The sequence below is a fragment of the Aspergillus steynii genome (assembly GCF_002849105.1).
Source record: "Aspergillus steynii IBT 23096 chromosome Unknown P170scaffold_6, whole genome shotgun sequence".
Taxonomy (NCBI): Eukaryota; Fungi; Ascomycota; class Eurotiomycetes; order Eurotiales; family Aspergillaceae; genus Aspergillus; species Aspergillus steynii.
This window is the reverse complement of record NW_020194403.1, coordinates 2,639,869-2,662,690: the sequence shown is the minus strand read 5'-3', so window position 1 is coordinate 2,662,690 and position 22,822 is coordinate 2,639,869. Positions and strand designations below refer to the sequence as shown.

General features: G+C 49.3%; 6 protein-coding genes across 6 annotated transcripts; 3 read left to right on the top strand and 3 right to left on the bottom strand.

Moving 5' to 3' along the window:
• Positions 1 to 619: 619 nt before the first annotated feature.
• Positions 620 to 3,325, bottom strand: P170DRAFT_235918 (putative nucleoside diphosphatase (Ynd1)). The gene is made up of 4 exons (XM_024842920.1): positions 3,046 to 3,325; positions 2,954 to 2,988; positions 2,775 to 2,901; positions 620 to 2,706 (listed from the first exon to the last, which is right to left on the bottom strand). The coding sequence occupies exons 1-4, from the start codon at positions 3,053 to 3,055 to the stop codon at positions 740 to 742; spliced, it is 2,139 nt and encodes a 712-aa protein (XP_024702484.1). The 5' UTR covers positions 3,056 to 3,325; the 3' UTR covers positions 620 to 739.
• A 591-nt stretch (positions 3,326 to 3,916) lies between these two features.
• On the bottom strand, positions 3,917 to 4,575 carry P170DRAFT_235915 (uncharacterized protein). Its single transcript, XM_024842919.1, has one exon. It carries the CDS (start codon positions 4,521 to 4,523, stop codon positions 4,164 to 4,166), a length of 360 nt encoding a protein of 119 aa, XP_024702483.1. The 5' UTR covers positions 4,524 to 4,575; the 3' UTR covers positions 3,917 to 4,163.
• Positions 4,576 to 4,872: 297 nt separating this feature from the next.
• On the bottom strand, positions 4,873 to 6,619 carry P170DRAFT_388498 (ammonium transporter; the record flags this gene model as incomplete). Its single annotated transcript, XM_024845845.1, has 4 exons — positions 6,201 to 6,619; positions 5,968 to 6,148; positions 5,592 to 5,912; positions 4,873 to 5,544 (listed from the first exon to the last, which is right to left on the bottom strand). Coding segments are annotated over exons 1-4 (1,371 nt in total), but the record flags the coding sequence as incomplete, so codon positions are not given.
• A 1,400-nt stretch (positions 6,620 to 8,019) lies between these two features.
• On the top strand, positions 8,020 to 8,909 carry P170DRAFT_511820 (uncharacterized protein; the record flags this gene model as incomplete). Its single annotated transcript, XM_024854929.1, has 5 exons — positions 8,020 to 8,077; positions 8,152 to 8,401; positions 8,511 to 8,602; positions 8,678 to 8,734; positions 8,789 to 8,909. Exons 2-5 carry the CDS (start codon positions 8,300 to 8,302, stop codon positions 8,907 to 8,909), a joined length of 372 nt encoding a protein of 123 aa, XP_024702481.1. The 5' UTR covers positions 8,020 to 8,077; positions 8,152 to 8,299.
• Positions 8,910 to 9,339: 430 nt separating this feature from the next.
• Positions 9,340 to 10,710, top strand: lea1 (U2 snRNP complex subunit LEA1). The gene is made up of 4 exons (XM_024849708.1): positions 9,340 to 9,559; positions 9,649 to 9,689; positions 9,763 to 10,023; positions 10,125 to 10,710. The coding sequence occupies exons 1-4, from the start codon at positions 9,481 to 9,483 to the stop codon at positions 10,503 to 10,505; spliced, it is 762 nt and encodes a 253-aa protein (XP_024702480.1). The 5' UTR covers positions 9,340 to 9,480; the 3' UTR covers positions 10,506 to 10,710.
• A 1,827-nt stretch (positions 10,711 to 12,537) lies between these two features.
• On the top strand, positions 12,538 to 22,494 carry P170DRAFT_412866 (uncharacterized protein). Its single transcript, XM_024846946.1, has 5 exons — positions 12,538 to 13,019; positions 13,078 to 18,896; positions 18,951 to 20,771; positions 20,843 to 21,603; positions 21,697 to 22,494. The coding sequence occupies exons 1-5, from the start codon at positions 12,676 to 12,678 to the stop codon at positions 22,276 to 22,278; spliced, it is 9,327 nt and encodes a 3,108-aa protein (XP_024702479.1). The 5' UTR covers positions 12,538 to 12,675; the 3' UTR covers positions 22,279 to 22,494.
• Positions 22,495 to 22,822: the final 328 nt, after the last annotated feature.

Below are 22,822 nucleotides of genomic sequence, written 5' to 3'. Positions count from 1 at the left end.
AGAGTATAGTATATTAGTCTGGTTAATTGACCTCCATCAAACTTTTACGTCCATAGCGTATGTATGCCGTAATGGCATCGAGGGCTAGACGGGCCTTTTGGACGCTTCGATGCGCTTGAAGTGCTGAGCTTTGACCATGAGTTCGGGCAGAAATACATGCGAGCACATGGAAACTGTCCATGAGATGAATTCTTGCGTACTTTCAATCCGCAAATTTCGTGATGTAGAGATACAAATAATCAAGACAGTACAGTGGACTAGCTGCCTTTGTAAAGGATACAAATACTTCATTCAATATTCATATTTAATTGACTATCCAACAAAGGGTGCCTATACAGCCTGAAGACCAGGCTACCAAGTGAGGTTTCAAGTTCGAAACAAGGAAAGTCTATTATACATACAACATCATTAAACGTATATATCCTCAACCAGTGCAGAACAATTGACTCCGGAAAAAAGGACGGATGACAATTAAAAATGGGAATGGTTAGCCAGCCCATGTAACTCCACAAGTAAGAAGCGACCAGTAATCAGTGGTTCAATCAGACAGGGAGGATAGTTGAAACAAAGCTGTGATCAAACATGGAAGGATTGCCGATAAGCTGACTTAAGGCTTATTCGGTTGCTTCGTGTCAGCTGCCCTGCCAATGATTGGTTCTGGTTCAAAAAGCGTGAATATAACTCCTCGTAAATATGCATGGAGAAAGGAAACAAAAGGAAAAGGTCATTATATGGGGCATTATTCTTGCGTCAAAGGGGTCGTGATTGGCGATCGATGCGGGTGAGACCTGGACGGACTGCCGGTCCTTGAACGCCGGCCGTTCGTCGTAGGTCCCAATGCTATCGGGGCCAGATGATCCCGACTTTCAGTCCTCACGACGAGGCCTGCCCGGTCCATGGCAGACCCCGCCGTAATCCCTAGACCGATGGTCCCCGACGAAGAGTTGTCCAGTCCGAACTTTAGAGTCGGCGTGCTGCTACCCCAACTGGCGGCGCGCTTAGGTGGCATGAAGCCCGAATCAGCGTCAGAGGAACGACTGTCGTCCAACGAGCTGCGACCGGAGTGACTGGCCCCCAAGTCAAATTCATGAGCCCCATCCTCGAGGACACGCTCGTACGAAGGACTTCGTTGGCCGCCGAAGAATGGTAACTTGCCACCGAAAAACTTCCGCTTCTTGGGGTGGTTCGGGTGGGACGGTCCGCGACGGTGGAGACAGGTGTTGACTTTGTGGTACACTCGCAGGCGACGGCTCCGCCCACAGAGGAAGAATAATGCCATGACAATGATAAGCAAAAATAGTACAAAGCCAGGAGCTCGGCGAGATGAGGCTTCTTCGAACAAGGCATCATGCCACGAGGTGGTGTGAGGTCCCTGGGGCGTGGGCATCAACTCAGAACTCGGGTACTGGAAGTCGTTGGGAACACCAGCAACGTTGCTTCCGAATCCGACCGGCAGGGATTCTTCGACTTCCACGGGAACCTGAGAAGACGCGTACAGCACCATCTTGCCCAGGGTCCAACTAACTTCCGTTGAGTCGATCTTGTTCACTGCTTGGAAAGGATCCAGGTAGCCCCGGTCCTCGCCTTTTTGGATGACTTCCTCGGTTCCGTTGTGGCCAGAGCCTGTCGTATCCTCAAGTCCCACGCGAGGGATTCCGATTCCGTCGTGCAACACATTGATGATCCACGACGCTTTGAAGCAAAGCTCATGAGCCTTGTCGACATCCAGTTTTTTCCCCCACTTATGCTCGTGAATGCCATCCTCGATAGTACTCCAGTCCTGCGAGCAAAAGGCCAGGACACGATCTTGATAGGTATTAAAGTCGTACGCCTTGTCCTTGTGTCCCATTTCGAAGATGTCATGCGTCGTATGCCAGTATTCGCTGATGCCGATGAAATGATTCACGTCAAAGTCAATGGCAGGAACGTGGATCCCGTGAAGGAGACAAGGAGCATCGGGGCACGGGGCGTCCTTGTCCAGTAGAGGAAATGTTTGTCGAAGGCATTCCTCGAACTTTCCGGTTCCCAGAAGGTACATTTCTTTGGCTTGTGCTTCGTCTGACGAAACGGTCTGTCCTTCTAGAGTGGTTCGGAGCCCCGCTGGTAGACAAGGATCGGGAAGTTCTTTGACAGTGTCGACTCCGCTGGCGGCCTGGAGCGATTCTAGATAACGCCGACGGGCCTCGCGCACTCCAAACTCCAGCCAAGACGTAACGAAAACCCGGTGTTCTTGGGCGGATCCATCGACATTGCGCAAACGTAGCAGCGTCAGGTCGTTCGCATGCTTCTCGCTCTCGGTGGCGTTAGGCGCAAATGCGATCTGCGCCGATGCGCCTCCCATGTCCAAAAAACCATATGTGTGGTGACCCTTGCCGTGATCGTGCTTATCCGGGGCATCGAAACTGCCTAGCAAGTAGTTGGATGCCACCCATCCGTATAAGCCTTCCGTGTCTCCCTGAATCACTTGGATGTGAACGTCGCAGTCGGGCAGCAAGAAGTCGGTGTTCGCGCGGGCGTAAGAGCAGATCTGATTCAATAGCAAGCCTCGTTCCAGGTCGGGGAGTAGTCGCATCCCCGCCGTGGCGAGCAGAAAAATGGGTGTTTCCTTGATAGCATCGTCCGGCACAATCTTGAGAGCGTGTTCCAAAAGTTCCGCAAGGTGTTCAGGTCCAACGGCTTCGGGTCGATCGGCGAAAGAAGATATTCCTGGTGACCACTGTGTTAGAAAGCCGGCGCATTCCTTCTTCTGCCCGTTATAATTTTCCAAATCTTACCAGGTCGTATTTTCTTGGTCCAGTCGGATTTCGTTTTGATTTCCGGCAAGGACTTGAGGTCCTTCTTATCGGACTCTTTTCGCGCAACATCGTTGTTCAACCAGCGATAGACATGTACTCGAGTCCCCTGTCGCAAGGGGTTAGGAGACGACCGACAGACTGAAATTTCTCACACTTACAGACGATCCTGCGTCCAGGACAACTCCATAATGCCCTATCATATAAAAGATTAGTACTAGCAAGGGTGATCGCAAAGGGAAGGTCCGGTTACATTTGCCCATTGGGAAAGATATTAAAGATTATGATTATTGTATTTGACCGACAAGCATGACCACCGGGCGGGATGAATTGAATGAAGCGAGTGGAAGGGGAGCGATCCGATTTATCAATTGGCAGTCTCGATTCGGAATTGGTCGTTGAAGGGCGAAGAAGACCAGGGAGGAATTCGAGGTTGGGGGCGAGGAGGGGAGAGGTTGGATAAAAACGAATGGCCTTGCTCAAGGGAGCAAGATAAGACGCAGCGAGAAGAAGGGGGAAGAAGTCCAAGCACGAGGAGGACCCTTTTACAGCCAGCAACGACGGTAACACGGTACCTCTGGACGGGAAGGAGAGGGAGAATGCGGAGGTGGAGGGGAGGAGGGAAAAGGAAAGGGAAAAGTGACGGATGAATGATAAGAAGAGAAAACGGACGGGAGCGGATGGCGACAGCAGTGGACGCGACAGCGGGGAGCCTAAGGCAGGTAGCAGGCCGGATGGGGTTTAGTGCGCAACCAACGGAAGGGTCTGGTTTTATCGAGATTACGGACCCTTTACGGCGTTAGATTACCGGAGATGACATGGTGACATTGCACTTGGCGAGGGAGGCACTCTTCTAAGGGGGGAGTTGTGTCCAAGAAAGACACTGAGAATCAATCGTCGCTCTGTTCCCTTGCTGAAGCTGGATTTTGAGGTGAAACTTTGAGTTTACGAAGGGCTTCTCATTGTCTGGATGCCGGTTCTATTTCTATACTCCAGCAGGGACGAGTAAATTATACCGGCCAGTAACAGTACCGGACTAGCACCAACCGGGCCTAGTGCCATCCAAGGCGGGACCTCTAAAAGAGCGTCGCCACTAGCATCAGGATCTAGATAACTCGGGGTAACATTGACCATTTCGACACCCTTCGTCAATCCACTTTCATTAAAGTGAAGGAATTCGGCACCGTATCCCGTACCCCGTAATATAGTCTAGAATCCTCCCTGAGTCCACGGCGCACAGAGACCTCCCCCCTAAACACAGACTGAAATATCCCGAGCGCAGTAGACGACGGTCCAGCCCGTGTCAGTCGCACCATCTGCCATCGACTTCGCGATCGGCATTCCAACCGTCAACCAGATTAGACCTTTGCCCTACGAGCGGGCATGCGGTCTCCCACTGTCGCAGCGATGCGAAGCACCGTAGACAACCAGGTGACCGGCAAGGACATCGATGTCTTGAATTTGCAATAATAATAGAAGGACAATCGATGCTGATAGGGCCGATAAGACGCCTCCTAAACAATAGGGGAAAAGTGTAAAAGGAAAAAGGGAAAAAGGGAAAAAAGAAAAAGAAAAAAAAAAAAGCGAATTAAAAAAAGCAAAGTTCGAATGGGGGGCACATCCTGGTCGCATTGACGTAAGCTCCGGGTCCTCCAGAGTCCAGAGCCCATGCAAGTTGGGCCCGTCCGGCCGTTTGATTGGCGCACTTGGCATCCAAACCAGATTAGCCATTGCAGCTTCTGCGCGGCCAAAACAAAACCAGCCAAGCTTGGTGCATTCGTCACCCCCCTTTACTTGGGCCTTTCATGCAGGTCGTCGTACTCCGCCGTTGGCCAATAATTCAAGCCCCGTCGCCCATGACGCCATTCAGGCTATCCGACTCTGTACTTGTAGTTCTTGGAGGGTTCATTCGGGGCAGATCAGATACTCGGAGAACCTACGGTGGCATTATTTTACTTGCTACTATTCTAGGTGAGGTCTGCCGAGATCATATCGCGCCCTCCGACGTGGGATGCGGATGCAGGCATGACGTGACTATCTCGCGATCTCAGATGTCACCTGCCTTGATCTCCCGTGACTCGGTCTGCTCATCTTTCGACTCCGATGGCTCTTTGGACACTCCCAACAAGGTCGCGGTGCTGTGCTCCGGCGTCATGGACCAGTCTCCAATCTGCTCGTCGAAGAACTGCGCTCGGTCAAGCCCCACCATCTCCGATTCTTCGTCCACCCGCAGATGCAGCCCCGGGATGTATTTGAGGATCAGCAGCAGAATGCAGGAGACGGTGAACGAGTAGCTCGCGATCGCACAGATCTCGGCCAGTTGCCTTCCCACTTGCACCCCGTTGCCGTCGATGGCTCCGCTCGCCAGGGAAGAGCCGTCGAGCGATGAGATCGAATCGGTCGCGAAGATCCCCGTGAGGAAGGCTCCCACCATACCGCCGATCCCGTGCAGTTTGAAGACATCCATTCCTTCGTCGATGTTCATCCAGTCGTTGATGTTTTGGAGCAGAGAGCAAACGATGCCCGTGATGAATCCAATGCAAGCCGCCAGCCAGATGGACACGCAGCCTGCAGCCGGAGTGATTCCTACTAGTCCGGCAATAGCACCTTCGCAAGCCCCGACGACCGAAAACTTGCCCTTGTGTTTAAGCATGTCGACCAAGACCCATCCTAGAATTCCTGTGCTCGCGGCAGTGTTGGTGTTGAAAACGGCCATCATCGCCCGCATACTGGCGTTAAGGCTCGAGCCTCCCTGTACTTAATTAGCCTCTGGTGGGAAGTTCTGTGCAGAGTGCGTACATTAAAGCCAAGCCATCCCGTCCAGATGAAGACGGTGCCCAGAAACACAAGCGTGGTGTTGTGTGGCTTCCGCAGCGATGGATCGCCGTAATGCTTCCGCTTGCCGAGCACAATAGCATATGCCAAAGCGGAGCAGCCCGACGCGATGTGGACGGGACCACCACCGGCAAAGTCGATCGCGGGAAGGTTGTATAGCCATCCATGCTCACTCCATGTCCACCGGGCCAAGGGACAATAGACAATCGTCGCCCAGCAGAAGCCGAAAATTAAAGACGGTAGGATGCGTCCTCGCTCAAAGGCACCACCGGCAACGATCATCACCTGGAGGCTGTTAGAAACATCTATCCTTCACATTGGTCTTAGAAAAAGGGCTTACCGTGCAGGCACAGAACAGCAGTTGGAATAGACAAAAGACAATTTCCGGAAGTACTGCGGAGCCAGGAGAAGGTGCCACCATGACGTTCATCAGTCCGAAGTTCTGCAGCGTGCCGATGAAAGGGCCCCCATTTCGGGAATATGTTAGGGAATACCCCCAGAACAACCACTGAAATGTGGTTCTGCCTTGAAGTCAGTCCTCGGACTCGAACAATGTTCACAATGGGCTCTTACACTGCAAGGATCATAAATGCCTGGAAGAGGAACGCCAGTGCCGACTTTCTGCGAGCCAAGCCGGCGTAGAGCAGCGAGATACCAGGGAGAATGAGGAAGACGATGAAGGTGCATGCGAGGATATAGACGTAGTTGTACTCGAATCCCGAATATTGCGCGTTGACATCGATCTCTTTCGGATTGCCGCCTTGCGCCATGGAGGCATTGAACACTGGCTTCTCAACCGATCGTGTGAGTTATATATCGTTGAAACTCAATAGAGCAGAAACACTCACCTCGGACATGATAGGCTTGTCAAACTGCCTTCGAAACCGACTAAAACCAAACAGCAGCTCTAGCACGAATATCGCAAATTCCGACCGACGGCTTTCTGATCCCAACCTCAAAAGTGGACGCGATCTCCATCACCTTTATCTACCCCCCATCCTCCGCCCAGGGCTGAAACGCAATGTCTTGGCCCATTACATTCCAGGATGCGATCGCAGAGCTGAACTCATAGTTCCCACCTTATCGGGAAGAGCCAAGAGCCCAGTAGATATAACCAACCTCAACCCTTTCGCGCTGTTATCGGCCACGGCGGACGATCATCACGAACCCTGATAAGATAGCGAATCTGCAACGAACCTCTATTGGTCTAGAGAGGGACCCCGGATCGCGCATCCCTGGAGAGTTTAGCTCTGCGAAACTCGTTGGATTGGTTATTGGCGGGAGATAACAGGCTCCTGCATCGTGCAGAATGCATGAACCTGGCGTCGCTGGCTGTATGGTGATGATCTCACATGTTTGTAATTATTGCTGTGGCTCCCCTGCATTTGGAGAAGGGGACTCGAGCAAGGGATGAGCTGAATTGATTGATAGGAGGGGGTTGGAAGATAGTTGAGTGGTGCCGGGTCTGGTTATTAAGTGATGATGGTAATATGGCAGAGGACGATCGGGTCTGATAAGTCGCCGTCTAAGTCGAGCTACGCCATAGGCGAACTCCATGAGAATTGAATGAGCTTATACAGTAGGCGGGCTGTGAGTACTGGAATCCAAGCTAAGGTCAACTAGGTAGCTCGCTCTTTCTGAATTATATTCCTTCCTCATCTGGAGGTTTAGTGCAGCTATGCTCGGGTTTGAGCTGGGGCTCGGCTAGTTTGGGCTTCACGAGGCCACGAGATATGGGACTAAGTGTATGGCTAGAATTACACAAGGATACTTCTCCTTGGGATTGTAAGTAACCGTAAGTCAATTAATGTCGGTGGTTCTGAGCTATACAGAACGGTCATGAAGACGGCAAGCTCATTATATATTTTTGGCATTCTTCGACCAGTACTAGACGAGCAGACAAGGGAAATTTTTACTTATAACCCCTAAAATATCCTTGATAACACATTCCAATGAGAAAATGAAAACAGAGTACGAGCATTAAAAATCCGCTGGAAATGACTCCGGACAGTACTCTCGAACTACTCGACCGCCGGTGTCTTATTGAAGTAGAGGCACTTGGCACTTAATCTCATCCCACTAATAAATAAACACTTCCAAAGATAGGGCTACTGGTCTAGACAGAGAATGGTGAGAGCACACTACCGCACCCAGAAACGATCTCTAGGGAGTTTCTAATATCGGCTTCGGCGAGTTCGCACTTGGCTTTTTCGGCGACCGACACCTGATACGATTCGGGACTACTGGCAATGGGAACTTCACACTCAATTTGACGTCAACCTTTGGTCTCTTGGTTAAAAGGACATCATGCGATCAAAATTACAAGCTACTAGTTACTATTCTGTGGAACGCTTGGGGTGAGATATTCCAATCTGATTGTCCGGGGAAGGTTGCATGATACCGTTGATCCGGGCTATATTGCAATCCTAGCATGATCACATGCTCTGTCGGTATGGCTTCGTCCACTCTGTTTAGTGTTCAACGCGATCTAGTAAGTTATCCTAAGACACTGACAGCTTTGGAGAAGAAATTGTAGCTAGGTGTCGGGGCCATATGAGGCAGTCATTCTACTAACCGATTGCTCCTACGGTATCTCTTTATCCAAACACACAAGAGCTGCTGTCTTCTCCTACGCTATACACAGACAACAGAACCATATTCTTCCAATCGAAATGTTGTTCCTCCAGACCGCTACCATCAGTCTTCTTGGCCTTTTGGCCGTGACTGCGACAGCTCAGCCCATCTTCTTACCCGACGGGCAAGAGATCGACGTAGTAAGTGGATAACGTTCTCCTTGCCCAAGTAATGCGAGTTAATACTCATTTGATTCTTCATGTTTGTACTTGCTTCATGCCCCGAAACATGATCTGATACTCTGTGTAGGTCACCGTCTGGCAGGAGGTCAACCGCCAAGGAGACAGGATGGGCCTCTGCGACTTGGACATGTGCTCTTGGTTTCTTCCTGGAGATACATGGTAAGTATATCAGTAGTCTATCGAGACCAAACAGAACGGAATGGGTAGCTCGAGCTGACAAAGTTGTGCTTCCAGGAACAAGGCTATCTCCTCCATGATGGTCACCGATGGGTATTCCTGCACTGTGTGGGAGTAAGGCAACTGATCAATCAACAGCCGCGGATTAAGCTAACTGATCCGTCGCAGGAGTTCAAATTGTGCAGGCGCTCCGCTCCGGTCGGACATGCGCGGGGCATTTGATGACCTGAGAGTCGAGGGAATTAATGACATGGTGGGAAGTTTGAAATGCAGAGAGCTAATGGTGTGAATTGTGGGAATGAGTCGATGAGAGCAGATTGATTATGGAGTTTGATTCTTGTAAGGGAGAGGGAGTTCGTAAAGCTGCTATGGTATAGGGTTTGCCTCCCACAGGATGTGTTGGGTTGGTTTTTTCCAAATTTCGATGCCGTTTTGCGAATGCAGAGGCCGCATGATATTCTGAGTGAGTTGACCGTTGTTTGTGAGATACATCCTTATATGACAATAAAACCAAGCTGATATGTCGAAAACTCAAGCAAGAGGCTGTAGAGGTCTTTGTTTACTAGAAGATAAGCCTAGCCTGCCTGGGCCTAGTGCGGACTCAAAATACACCTTACTACTTACGGAACGCGGCAGATGCTGACTGATCGTCTCACCGCCCGGGCAAAATCCTTGGAGAATTGCGGCTCCGACGATTGGGCCTGCGCAAAGAGCTCCAGCTTCACTTTATCCATCCTGTTGTCTTTGATCTTGAATTCGCTTGATCTAGTCCCGTCTTCGCGGACTCCTTACAATTTTCGATTTATCTAGTATTCTATTTATTTGCATGATACCCCAATAGACAAGACACTCCCGCCGCCATGCGATTGACCGTCGAACTCATCCAGAATTCTCTCTCGTACATCAACCCATTGAAGGATCGAGAATTAGATCTCCGAGGTGCGTTTTACATATGGGCCTGAAAAGGACACATACTACACTTTTGAAATGAGCTGGATTGATATCGTTTTGTGTTTGCGCCGTTCTAGGACACAAGATACCCGCGATTGAGAACTTGGGTATTGCCAGGGTACGTTCAACCCGCGTTGCTTGCTACTTCCCCGATGAACCCTCAATAAGACAAGAGGCTCACCAAAGAACAGGAACAAGATGCAATCGACCTCACAGATAACAGCATTTCCTCGCTCGGGAATTTCCCTTTCTTCCCCCGTCTCCACACGCTTCTCCTCGCGCGCAACCGTATCAAGCAGATTCAGCCTTCGCTAGCCTCCTCGATCCCGAACCTGAGCACGTTGGTGTTGCACTCGAATAATGTGACAGAGCTGGCGGATCTAGACGCTTTGCGTAACTTGCCGAAGTTGACGCATCTGGTGTTGCTGGAGAACCCGATCACGAGGAAAGAGGTATAGATTCCCTGTGTTGCGCATCGACTTCGTTGTCGCTTTGGATGCGAATCATATACGATGCTCGCTGGTTTCATTTACTTCATGCTAACCTATCATAGAACTACCGGTACTGGGTCATCTGGCGACTGCCCAGCGTGCGTTTCCTCGACTACCAGAAAGTGAAGGAGGCCGAGCGCGAAAAGGCCAAGGAGCTGTTTGGAACCGCCGAAGAGCCGTCTGCCCTAGCCTCGAAGATCATCGGCATTAAGTCGCGTACCTTTGACGTTCCCTCTGGAGGTCCCGCGGACCGGGCCCCTGCCGACAAGGCCGTGAGAGTCAAATTGACCGACCAGGAGCGGAAGCGAGTCGAGAAGCTGATCCGGGAGGCTAAGAGCTTGCAAGAGATCTCGAGACTAGAGAAGGAGCTCAACGAGGGTCGGATACCCGGGGGTGCGTTCGATGTGGGCTACGATGATGAGGATGCACAGATGCAGATGTGATTAATCGAAACTTCCGGTTGGACTTAAGACGGACGAAGACACGGAATCATGGCCGACTTTTTCGGTCTTTGAAAAGAACAATACAGAAAAGCTTATTGGGGTGTTACACGGTGTTTGGTGTGATTTCTTTTACTTCTCTTTATCGTTCGGCCAACGCGTACTGATATTTGGAATGATACCAACCCACTATAGCTGCCAAGTTTGAACCTTATGAACAAGGTGAAACTGCGTATGAATTGTACCATGCTTCATTTGCATGTCTATTGGCACCCTTATATCCGTGCCTTAACGCCATCTCCTGTGAAAGTCTTGGTTCCCAACGTAACCACTGCATAATAAGTGACTCAGAAGTTTAATGGGATTTTTATGAGCGAGTGCTAGGAGTTACCAACACTCCAGCCGATGACCGCTGGCAAGAGACCCTCCGCGTTCCCACCATTGTGAGTACCGGCGCTGGTATCTTAATTATGGCGAGCAAATTGAAGACAAGCCTTTTGAGCCGACGACACAAGCCCAGGTGCGATGGTATGGTGCTGAAGGTGCAAATGAAAGAACTGTGAGGAGGGCTGTAATGAGGGAGAAGATTCTCATGTTGAACCACACCCTTGATAATAATGTTCGCCCTGAGTATGTGTGCATGTCATGAGGCAAAGAATTTCTTGCTCCTAATATGCCAATCCTTTATCACTACATGTGCAAGCTGACAATACCTTGGGCGCTCAGCTATACTACCTCGATGAAACCCAGCCATTTTGCTACAATTGCTATAGCTACAGTAGTCACTTATTTGCCTCCCTAGCCAGTCTAAAATCGCAAAAAAGAGATACTGTTCAGCCCCCAGCTTAAGTAAAAATCACTTGTCGTCACTTTCGTTCCTTCCTAGGGAAGACCTCATGACAAGAATCTTCGTCATGGCAATGAATGCACCTTCCAGCACAGTGTTGTAGCTTCCTGTTCAATAGCGCTGTAGCCTAATGTCGTTTATCTGAGGGCTCCCACTGCGATGTTTGTTTCTTCTTCCTTTTCTTCCCCATCGATCACCGTTGTTTCATTCCTGTTTTTTTGTCCCATTACTTTCCTTTATCACTGCTGTCCTATTACTATCTTTCATCACTATCCCATTACTGTCTTTCATTACTATTCTATATCTTTCCTTCATCACTTTCCTTCATCACTATCCCATCACCATCCCATCACTATCCCATCACTATCCCATCACTGTCTTTCATCACTATGATATTACTTTCCTTCATCACTATATTCCATCACTATTGCATTACTTTCTTTCATCACTATTGCATTACTTTCCCTGGTCACTATCCCCTATCACTATCCCCCATCACTATCTTGCTGTATTACTATCCCCCATCACTATCCTGCTGTTTTACTATCCCCTATTACTACCCTGTATCACTCTTTTGTATTATTATTAGGCCCTGATGAGCCTCGGTGGTATCAACCATTGAGGCGAGGGGCCACCGGCGACGAACTCGCACTTCTACGCAGTGCCGGTGACTAGTAGCCTTTGGGCGAAGCTAAGACGAGTTCAAGTTTGGTTTTCCTTTCACCTTCATACATCTTATGGAGCTTTTGCCTCTGCATGTACAGTAATAGATAGTTCCGCAGTGGATTTGTTTGTGTCTCCTGTCAACCTCCACTGGCAGATGTAGCTCCTAGAATGATGTAGAGTTAGAGATTAATAGCACATATCCCAACCCTCTCTCACTAACATCCCCTAAATATTAGTATTACAACTCAAAATGGGAAGCGTCCTCTAAAGGATGCATGCGAGACATGGCCATGGTATAGGGCAGAAGGCGGATAAACAGTGCGGTGAAATGCTTTGGACAGACCCCAGTTAGAAATATGCGGAATAAATGAGCCAGGATTTGGCTTGGAAGAAGGAAAAAGAAAAATAAAACATTTACTGCCCCGCCTAGACTGGAGCCTGCTGGTGGGATGCTAGCCTTGTTTATCCTGGTCACCAGCGCGGCTGAGACTTTGCCGCCGTTTGCTCATTACCTGCGACTGACGCTGTCTTCCACCCCCCTCGACAATCTTTCCTTTCACATCCTTCTTCTTCCTCCCTTCCTTTCTATCATTTCTCTCAAATCATCTGCTATCTCATGATCAACATCTCATAGAATCATCACTTTCCATACACGTTACGATGTCAAACTACGCCCCCGCCGTGATTGAGCAAGTCTTCAATCATATCGCTTTACCACCTCGTCTACCTGACCACAGTGATGACGATGTGGGAAAGATAAACGAAGGAATCATCAAACACGGAGTCGAAGCTGCGGAAGCTCTCTTTTCACTGACAGGAACCGAGTACCAGAATGTCTGGACGCTTGTTAAACAGTCACTTTATCTCTGCGGGTCGATCCACGAAGATGGCAACATCAACCGATACAGACTTCGAGATGCATTCAGCGGGCAAAAGGAAACGGCGTGCCTCATTTTACATATCTCGCAACAGAATGCCGGGCTTCTGATTCTGCCAGTCATAAAGTTCGTATCCCAGCTCCCCACAGAGATTTAGTTGCTGATATAAATTGCGATTGGAAAGAGATCGTGTCATAAAAGAGATTGCTGTAGAATGCTTCGAAGCTTCACCGACCTCTCAGAGTGTACTCGCCTGCACTGGTGCCTTGAAATGCGATTACCCCGGCAGTGCAGTCACAATCCCGCTAGATACCTGCCAGAGAAAGTCCTTTCAGGAAGTCCTGGCAACATTCCTCGAACAGGCCGACGAAGAATTGATAGATCGATTCGCTGCGAAGTCAAAAAAGGCTGGAGCAACTGTTAATGAGCTTCGCGATACTGCTTCCCCAGACCTCATCACACAAATGCTCATGTGCCTTTTGGAAGCTCATGGGTCGCAGACAGCCGTTCCGATCCTTCGGAAGAGAATCCGGGATGATGTCTGTTGGAACCACGCCTTTCTCCCATGGCGGCGGAGTCCGTTCTATTTGGTCATTCGGGTTTGCATTCAGAGGATGTTATATTTTATCTACGGGCCAGAACAAGGACGTGCGTATTACAAGGTATTCATTGCCATGGTTCACGCTCGTCTATTGCAAAACGCCACCGGAAAGCTGCCAGTAGAGCTCTGTCACTTTCTTCGGGCCAAGCTTTGTCGACGCCTCAGCAAACTGGAAGCCGAGCGGTCCGATGCCTCGTGCAATACTTACAGTGGGTTGTTAGATAGCTGTTCTGCAAACTTCTCGGAGATCATTCAACAGGCTACACTGTCCATGGACGCGGAATGGAGGAAATTCAAGAATGCTACTCAAAGGTGTATACCAGCTCTCCCTCTTCGGGCAGATAAGAGTGACATGTGCCTTCAACTTCCGAACAGTATTGGACACCTGAAGAGCATTCTAAATTTACCATTCAACAAGAAGGCTGCTCAAGACAAGAGCTTAATTGAGAAAGACCTGCCTAAGATGGTCAACCAGCACTACCAAAGCTTTTCAGAACGCTACCACGTGGTGCATACACTGCAGCGCAAATTCCAGAACCATCGGCCTGTGCTAGCTCACAAGAAAACAAGCTGTACAGAGATTGCCGGGTGGATGAATCGATACCTCGATGTGGTGTCTGTAATTGAGGGCAATGTTCAAGAGCTGAGCTTGATGATGGTTGATCTGTTTGAACTGTGGGTCATTATGGATACAAATGCCGTCCAGCAGTACCCCTTACTGGCAGAGTATAGCTGTGGTTTCAAATCGAAAATACTGGATGTGTTGCAGCTTTCATCACTTGATGATCTGATTCGCCTGCAAAAGATTCAGGAATACATTACCAAACGTGAAAAGCAGTCTCAGTTTAGAAGTCTCACAATCTTTTCCGACCCGAAGGCAAAGGGATTTTCTGACAAGTATGTGCGGCTTTCTGCTGATACGCAGCGCTTTCAAATGCTAGAACGCGAGATTCAAAAGGCATCCGACAAAGCACGAATGAAGAAAAGCATAGAGCTGCAGCAGGTCAATGGGCGGTACTCTCAATTGTGTTCACAAGTCATGTTGCCTTGTACACGTCAACCTGGACAGATTCGCGAGAAATGCATTCACTGCAATGCCAAGAAGAAGAGGAAGAAGCTCATCATTTACGCACACGAAGACTTCTTGCCCACCGAAGTCATACCTAGAAGGGCTGTCCTCTTTGAGCTTGCTATGCCAGTCGAATTGGCAGTATATCGGGACACTACATGGAGACTTTTAAGCAGGTTCGGGATGTCAGAGCATAGCGCAGTTGCAAAACCATCGCCACTCAGAGGGCTTTTGCGTGATTATAGCTCCCTAAAGCCGTACAATCAGCATAAAAGACTGAAGTTTCACTTGGGGGCGATAACGAAATCTTTTCTTGTTTCACACTACAAGGGTTCCTCCCTCCCGGCCCCCAGCGACCAGGTGCTTCTACCATTTGGGCCGGAGCTTAGATACTATGACACAAGAAATGAACGATGGGCATCTGCGCTACCCATGGATCTGACATTCGCGCATCATTTCGGCCTGGATTCGTCTGTTCTTGCCCTCATGGGTCTCCAAGATGACGCCAATTTTGCGGCGGGTGCCGACGGACGGTCCTCTTACGAGATCATGACTAGGCAGAACGAGTGCCCTGTCAACGTAACGGTCCATGAGTACACTACTTACCAAAGACTCCTACAAGGCCAGGCAACTAGATGGCTGTCACTTCTCCGTGAGCTCGGCTCGTCGAATCTCAATTTCAGTCAGGAGGCGACAATGCATCTTATAAGCTATTTAGCTTTACAAGCTGGTCCAAATCCTGTCCATACACCCTTGCGTTTAGTACATGAAGTCTTCGAAGACGCGGAGTTTTGCCATCAGCTCACCACCCAAGTCGAAAGGATTTTGAGCCAGATCTGCAACAACTGGCGGGAGTCATTCTGCATGGACATGTTGCTAACATTGATTTTACGTATTCTCAACCTTGGACCGAAGTCAGTTGCAACGGAAGCCCTTCGACTCTTACATCGTGTCCGACATGTTACTTCAGAATGGGCCCAGAAAATACGCCACGAAATTCAAGGCGGTGTCCCAACTGAGACGGTCGAGCGACTGAGCATTTATGGTTTACTATCTGGAATTCTATGCAAACAAACATTTTCAATCCCTGAAGGCAGAAGCACCGACTACAATAGCTTGCGGACCTTTTTTGCAGCATGTCTTGCTGTCCAAGAAAACATTCAGGATCCAACACAGCTTCCACCGACGATCCAGAAGATTCTTGTGCGTGACCTTAGAGTAACCTCTTATATGGACTTGTTTCTGCGCAACCATCTGCCTCTCGATCCTATTTGCATTGAGTCTGCCATTAAAACTGTTTGGCCCCATGCAGCGAGTGACGAGAGAGCATACGGCCCTTGGAAGATGCTTCGAAAATCAGACTGGTGGATGGAGTCCCAGATCATTGCAACAGAATTCTTTCGATCACAAAATGTCCACTATCATCCATTAGATGGTCATCTTTTAGTGGATGGGAAGCCTGTTGGTAAACTCCCATCACAGTTCCGAGATTCGCCTAATGTACAAGAGCTGTTTGGCAACGAACACTTGCTGATATTTCCATCCGCCATGCGAGGTATGGAATTTATGCTTGCGACCCCAAGGGAGCGCCACACAGTCCACTTTGGTCGAATCAAAGATCAGGTAGTTGTACGTGCACATGTCAAAGGAAACTTTTTGCATCTTGTACCCCGACAAAGCTTTGGAACAGGGGGGCAGGCAGATCTCCCAGCGACCCTCTTAATTGATTGCTTTCATTGGCTCAACCTGAAGACAAATCAACTAGAGGTTCGAAGAAAGAAAAATATGTGGTGGTTCAACCGTGTCGGGAATTGGACGATTGACATTCCTACCCGCCAGGCATTTCGCAAAACCGGCGATCTTGTGGACCCCCATAGCGGCCTCTTTCGACAGGTAGCCAAGATCTTTGACGGGTTCGAAGACAGGGAGAATATCTCGGTCATCCAGCCAACATCAAGAAATATTCTCGTCGAAATGAAAAGAATGGATTTGAGTTTCAACGTGAATGCCAAAGGGAATCTGGTATGCACGCAGCTTCACGCGGAAATTGACCCAGATCAAGATGCCGGCACATGGTACGGATTGCAAAGCGGGATTGTTATGCGTGAGACATCCAACCGCAGGCAACGGAGTGTTATTGTCCCTACTGGGTCACCTCGCTACCATCGTTGTGGGCCACATGTTCTGGTAAAGATGACGAATGATGGCCAGTATGGTCGATACTTGATCGATAGCACACTTGGCAGGTTGAAATGTGAGCCAGATCCACTGCTGGTGCATACAAAGTCCCTGCTGCATGCACTTACATCTTTCCCAATCCCTGATACTCTCACTGGCCGTACGGGGACGGAAGAAGCAATAGCCTGCTTGAACTCCGCATCGAGTCAGCCTTGGAACCCTGTGGGACCATCTCGAGCAGACCCTCTCATTCACCTTACTCAGCTTACTCCTAGACGAGCCTACTACCCAGTGCATCTCAAGCGGCAGCAGCAAGTATTTTGGGATAAAGATCTCACGGTCACGATCCAGCATGATTTATATCGTCCTATTATCGAGGCCATGGCGACCAAGTTGGAGCGGCTGGGAATGTTTGCTTTGGATGAATGTTACCAGCTGCAACTTGGCTCAGAAGGCGTGCCTCACCTTAGAGATAGAAGCTATTTTCGTCGCCGCAATTTTGAGCGAGGGGAATCAACCATCGTTGGGCTGACACAGCCTAGAGATGCGTCTTACCTAGGTCGACACAACCGTCAAAACAGCACAGAAAGAGCCAATGTTTACGAGGTTGTACATATTTTGCTGCACTCACCATCATACATCCGGACCCCGTCGTCGTTGGCAGCGATCTTTGACCAGGCGGCTTTTATCACCGGGCGCATCGGCAAACACAACAATGCTTCGTTGAATGACATTCTCAAGGGCAATTTGATCCAAGAATGGGGGCCGCTGACTGAGATGTGTCGTCAATATGGCGAAGGCCGGTATGATATCATGTTCAAACTTGCGACATTTGGATTTGCGAAAGATGTGAACATGGACCTTTTGCGAACATTAGCTGCTGTTTGCATCTACAGTGGCATGCGCGGTGTCATTCTTCCAGAGCATGCCAAGTACGTTGACTTTCATTTGAATGAAAGGCCATCGTTGGGGTTCATCAAGGAACTAATCCACTCATACTCGAAGATATCCTCAGAATCGTTGCGTCAGGCGATCAAGGAACACAGGGTGGATTCTTCGACAAGTTTCACAGACTTCAATATCATGTTTCAGCGGGAAGCTCATAGACTCGCCACCAAGATCCTGGATCAATGGCCAAGCCAATTCATAACCCGTCCTCAGATGAAGGTAAAGACATTTAGAATGGACGCCATGCTAAAGTCAATTGAAACGGATTGGCAACGACTTTTCAGAAACATGGAATTCGAGGAATATCTTTGCAAAGTACAAGAGGTCCTTGACATGCACCAAACAGATTATGGAATTTCTGTTCCAGAATGTATAGATGCGTCAGCATCATACCCCATTCCCCATAGGACTGCAGCAGTTCCAAGTATGGCGAGTCTCTTTTCGAAGAACAGATCAGCTGAAAACCATCGGCACAAAAGTATGCAAGGCCCTGCATCTGGCCACCTATGGCGCAAAGGATCATATGCAAATCACTATCCCCCGACGCAGGACGGAGAAAGGAATTCCAACATACGAAAGGGCTCTCGCGAAACTCGGGAGCTCAGGGCTTTAGTTGATGAAATGATGCTATCGGCGTCCAAAGGCAGACAAGCGTATGCTCACAACTTAAAGAGTAGCTTAGACGCTTTGGAAAGTTATCAAGCGCACCAGGGCTCAAGCACACGAGTTACAAGTCTAAATTACCTGGAGGAGGAAATTCCCAAATCTCAGCACTCGGTGCAGCAGCAGCTTTCAAGATTTGTTAGATCATTAACAGCATCTGATGCTCGTCACAGGTGGCTCTCGGCAGGACAGCTCTGGCCCTGTCTGACTCCTATCACCATACTGCAACGCCTACGATCATCTAGCCAACAAGTCTTTGGAAGTGGAATGAAAGAAGCCATTCTCGACTATGGCGTAGCGGTCACTCAACTGCAGCAGTTATTGCGAATTTGCGACGCTGTCAAGAGGAGTGATTCTCAGCGCTCACGGGACGAATTCGAGAACATGGGACATGAAAATTGGCAGCCCGAGAGATTCCCTGACTGGCTACTCATGGAGATTGATGCCAATATACTCATTCGAAAAACGCAAGTGGATGTTGCACTTGCGACAATATCCCCTTCCTCGGGATCGAATTCTGTTCTTCAGATGAACATGGGTCAAGGTAAGGCTTTATGGCTTATGCGATTATTCATATGAGCCTCTCTAATTCCCACAGGCAAAACTTCGGTGGTGATGCCCATGGCCTTATGTGTTCTTGCGAACGGGAAGAACCTCGGGCGCCTGATGGTCCCCAAGTCTCTCCTTCTGCAGACAGCACAGACCATTCAATCCAGGCTTGGGGATTTGGTGGGCCGCGAGGTTCTTCACATTCCCTTTTCGCGAAAATCTCCCATAGAGCCGGCGGCAATCCAAGAGTACGGAGCGCTCCATGAAAAGGTTCTGGAAAATTCGGGAATTATCTTGACGCTCCCGGAACACGTTCTTTCATTCAAGCTGAGTGGGTTTCAATGCCTCTCGGATTCCAAGATCCAGTCGGCTAGCGCCATTATATCTACCAATTCCTGGTTGACGCGCGTCTCCCGAGACGTGATAGACGAGTGTGATTTCTCCTTGGCCGTCAAAACACAGCTTATTTATCCTAGTGGGTCGCAGTTGTCCTTGGATGGCCATCCACACCGATGGAGAACGGCGCACATACTACTAGGAATGGTTGAGGAGCACCTGACAGATCTTGAAACCGAATTTCCTGGGAGCCTTGAGGTTGTAAGACGTCCAAATGGCGGCTTCCCCTTCGTCCATATCCTCCAGCCAATGGTCGAAGAAGCTTTGCTCACGAGACTGACAAGCGATCTGTGCTCTGGTAAAACTAACATTCTTCCTTTAGTCCCGCCGCACAACCAGGATGCGGTGCGGAACTTTATATCTCAAGTCAAGCTTGACGAATCCGCTTGCGAGGCTGCGGTGCATTGTTTCAACGGAGAGTCCACCGCCCTGAAGAACCTATTTCTGCTACGCGGATTGATCAGCCACGAGATTCTCTTGCTTTGTCTGAAGAAACGGTGGAATGTGCAATACGGGCTGCATCCATCTCGGAGCCCAATCGCTGTGCCTTTTCATGCTAAGGGTGTGCCATCTGAGCAGGCTGAGTGGGGACATCCAGACGTGTCTATTCTGCTTACCTGTCTCGCATTCTACTACGATGGATTATCGGTTGATCAGCTGCGTCAATGCTTGCACAGTCTGTCCGACTCCGATGACCCGGCTGGAGAATACGGCCGTTGGGGAGCATACGTGCACAACCTTCCTGCTTCGCTGCGACATTGGAATTTGATTAGCATTGACGACGACATGCAGGTTCGAGAGATCTGGTCATATCTTCGATACGGAGTGACGTTGATTAATTACTTCCTTGACCACTGTGTCTTTCCTGTTCACGCCAAGCAGTTCTCCCAGAGGCTCCAGTTGTCCGGATGGGATGTCCCGATATTCTCAACGCAGGAGAAAGAACCCGCAGTGCACACAACAGGGTTCAGTGGAACAAACGATGATCGATTTCTCCTTCCCCTCACGATCAAGCAGAATGACCTGCCGGCATTATCCCACACTAATGCAGAAGTCCTTTCATATCTGCTGCATTCCCGAAATCGATCATATGTTGTGGCTTCGGGCCAGAATGGCAAGCGTCTCACAGAAGAGCAGTTCATCCGAAAGCTTAATGCCATGAACATTCGCATTCTAATTGATGCTGGTGCACATATTTTGGAACACAGCAATCAGGGTCTCGCGCGCAAATGGCTGGATATCGACTACAAAGCTCCTGCGGCGGTGTACTTCGACTCTGGTAGCAAACCTTGGGTCATGGATCGCAATTACAAGGAGGTTCCTCTTCTTGCATCTTCGTTTACTAATGATCTTGATAAGTGTCTTGTGTTCCTGGATGAGGCCCATACCAGAGGAACAGATTTGAAGTTTCCGCCCTCGTCGCGGGCAGCGCTGACGCTGAGTTTGGGTCAGACCAAAGATCATACCGTGCAAGGTGAGAAATACATGCATTCCTCTTTTGAACGCTCTATGTTTGATGAAATATTGACCTTTATGCATTGAAAGCCGCAATGAGACTTCGGCAACTGGGAACGTCACAGTCGGTGGTTTTCGTTGCATCGCCCGAGGCCCATCAGAGTGTCTTGGATGTTCGTCGAAAGTCGTCAAAGGACGCGATTGATTCGACTGATGTGATCGCCTGGCTCCTTGAGCAAACCTGTCGCCATCATGAGCAGCTCCGATCGTTGTATCTGGCCCAGGGATACGACTTTTGTCGGCGGACCGATGCCGCCTTCGTGAATGATCAATTTCTGAAAGACCCAGAGCACCGGAATAGGTTTCTGGATACATTGCTCCAAAAAGAGGAACATTCCCTCAAGGAGATTTATACTCCCAATCCGAGATTCGACGCTTTCGCTGGTGGCACTTACATGAGCCAGAAGATTATCAAGTTTGGCGAAAGTCTTGATAGCCAACGTCTTGGACATGGCGCCTCCTTGAGCACCGCGTCTACGTTTGCCTTTGCAGAGGTTGAACAAGAACGCGAGTGCATGTACCATGTTGAGCAAATTCGGGAAGCCCAGCGACCTACACGCTTTGCGCACTGTGTCTTCCCCGGATTGCATCCCGCTATCAGACAGTTTGCTCTTACAGGCCGTCTCGAGGGATCAATTGGCTATGAAACTCCATTCAGGGCTCTTCAACAGACAACCTTAGGCAGGAAACATCGTTTGCGGATCGAGCAACGTTCAAGACTCTTTATTTCGGACGAGTTCACGCGGACTATCCAGCTTCGCCAAGAAGGATACTGGCGTGAAGACTTTCTGGTATGTATCCTCGGACATTGCGAAATACATCCTCCTTGCCTACATTCCTTTTCTTTCTTTTTCCTTAGAAACCCCAACTAACTTGAGATTTAGCGCCCCGTGCACTGGCTCCTTTGGAGCCCGGATACATCAACCGCTATCATCCTCATCCCCGAAGAAGCAGAATGTGTGCTATCGCTCCTCAAGCCACTTAACCCATCACCGACCCACCTCTTGGTATACGCTGCCCCATTCGCAAAGACTATGGTCCACTTCAATTCCCTGAACTTCTACGCCTATCCAACTCTCCCCAAGGATCACGAATTCCCATCAACTCTCAAGATCGAGCTCGGACTTCTATCCGGCTGCCTCTTCTTCACATACGACGAGTACACCGCCATCGTCGACTACCTGAACCAACATGGAAATGGCGCGAGAGATAGCGCCATCCTGATCTTCCTTCAGCAATGGCTGTCGGTGACCCGAAAGGGTCGCGAGTTTAGCCACACGCCGATGGGGTATATTTGTCAGAATCGACGGCTGGAGCGGACTCATGCGGTGTTTGTGGATAGGAGTGGCGATGTGGATGGGGATGTTGTTGCGAAGATGGGGCGGCTGCGTTTGGATACGGAGGGTGGGGATGATAGTGGAGATGATATTGATGTTGACGGTGATGTTGATGGATATTTCGATTGAGATGGGTAGATTTGGTTGGAGAGTGGTTTGAATTGTGTGGCTTGGTTTATTTTCTGGTATTCAATCGTGGAGCTGTCATGTCGTGGTCGAAAGTTTGTTGTCAATTGTGGAATTGGAGATTGAGGAGCATGCTCGATGAGATTCACTCTGTTCAAGATGATTGCTACAAATGGAATGCATCCATGAGTATGTGCTGTTTTCTGTCTGCGAAATTGGTTGAAGTATATCCTAGGCTGTGGGCCGCAATCCTCGGAGTTATTCACATAAATGAACAAGCCCATTAAATCTGGCTCTGCAAGTATTATATGGTCGCTCTTCTCCAAGCTCAAGTTCAGGTCCACCAGTTGAAGCCCATGACATGTTTGCGGTTCGACCAGGTGATGTGCCAAGCCCTAAGTGTTCTCTCTGCAGACACAGCAACATAACAACGATTTGTCTGAATTATTGGGTTTCGTGTTTCTTCCTGTCTTATATCCTTATGACATCTATGTCCCTTGCCAACAACCCAGGGATACATTCATCGTCAGTCTGTCGGAAAGACGCT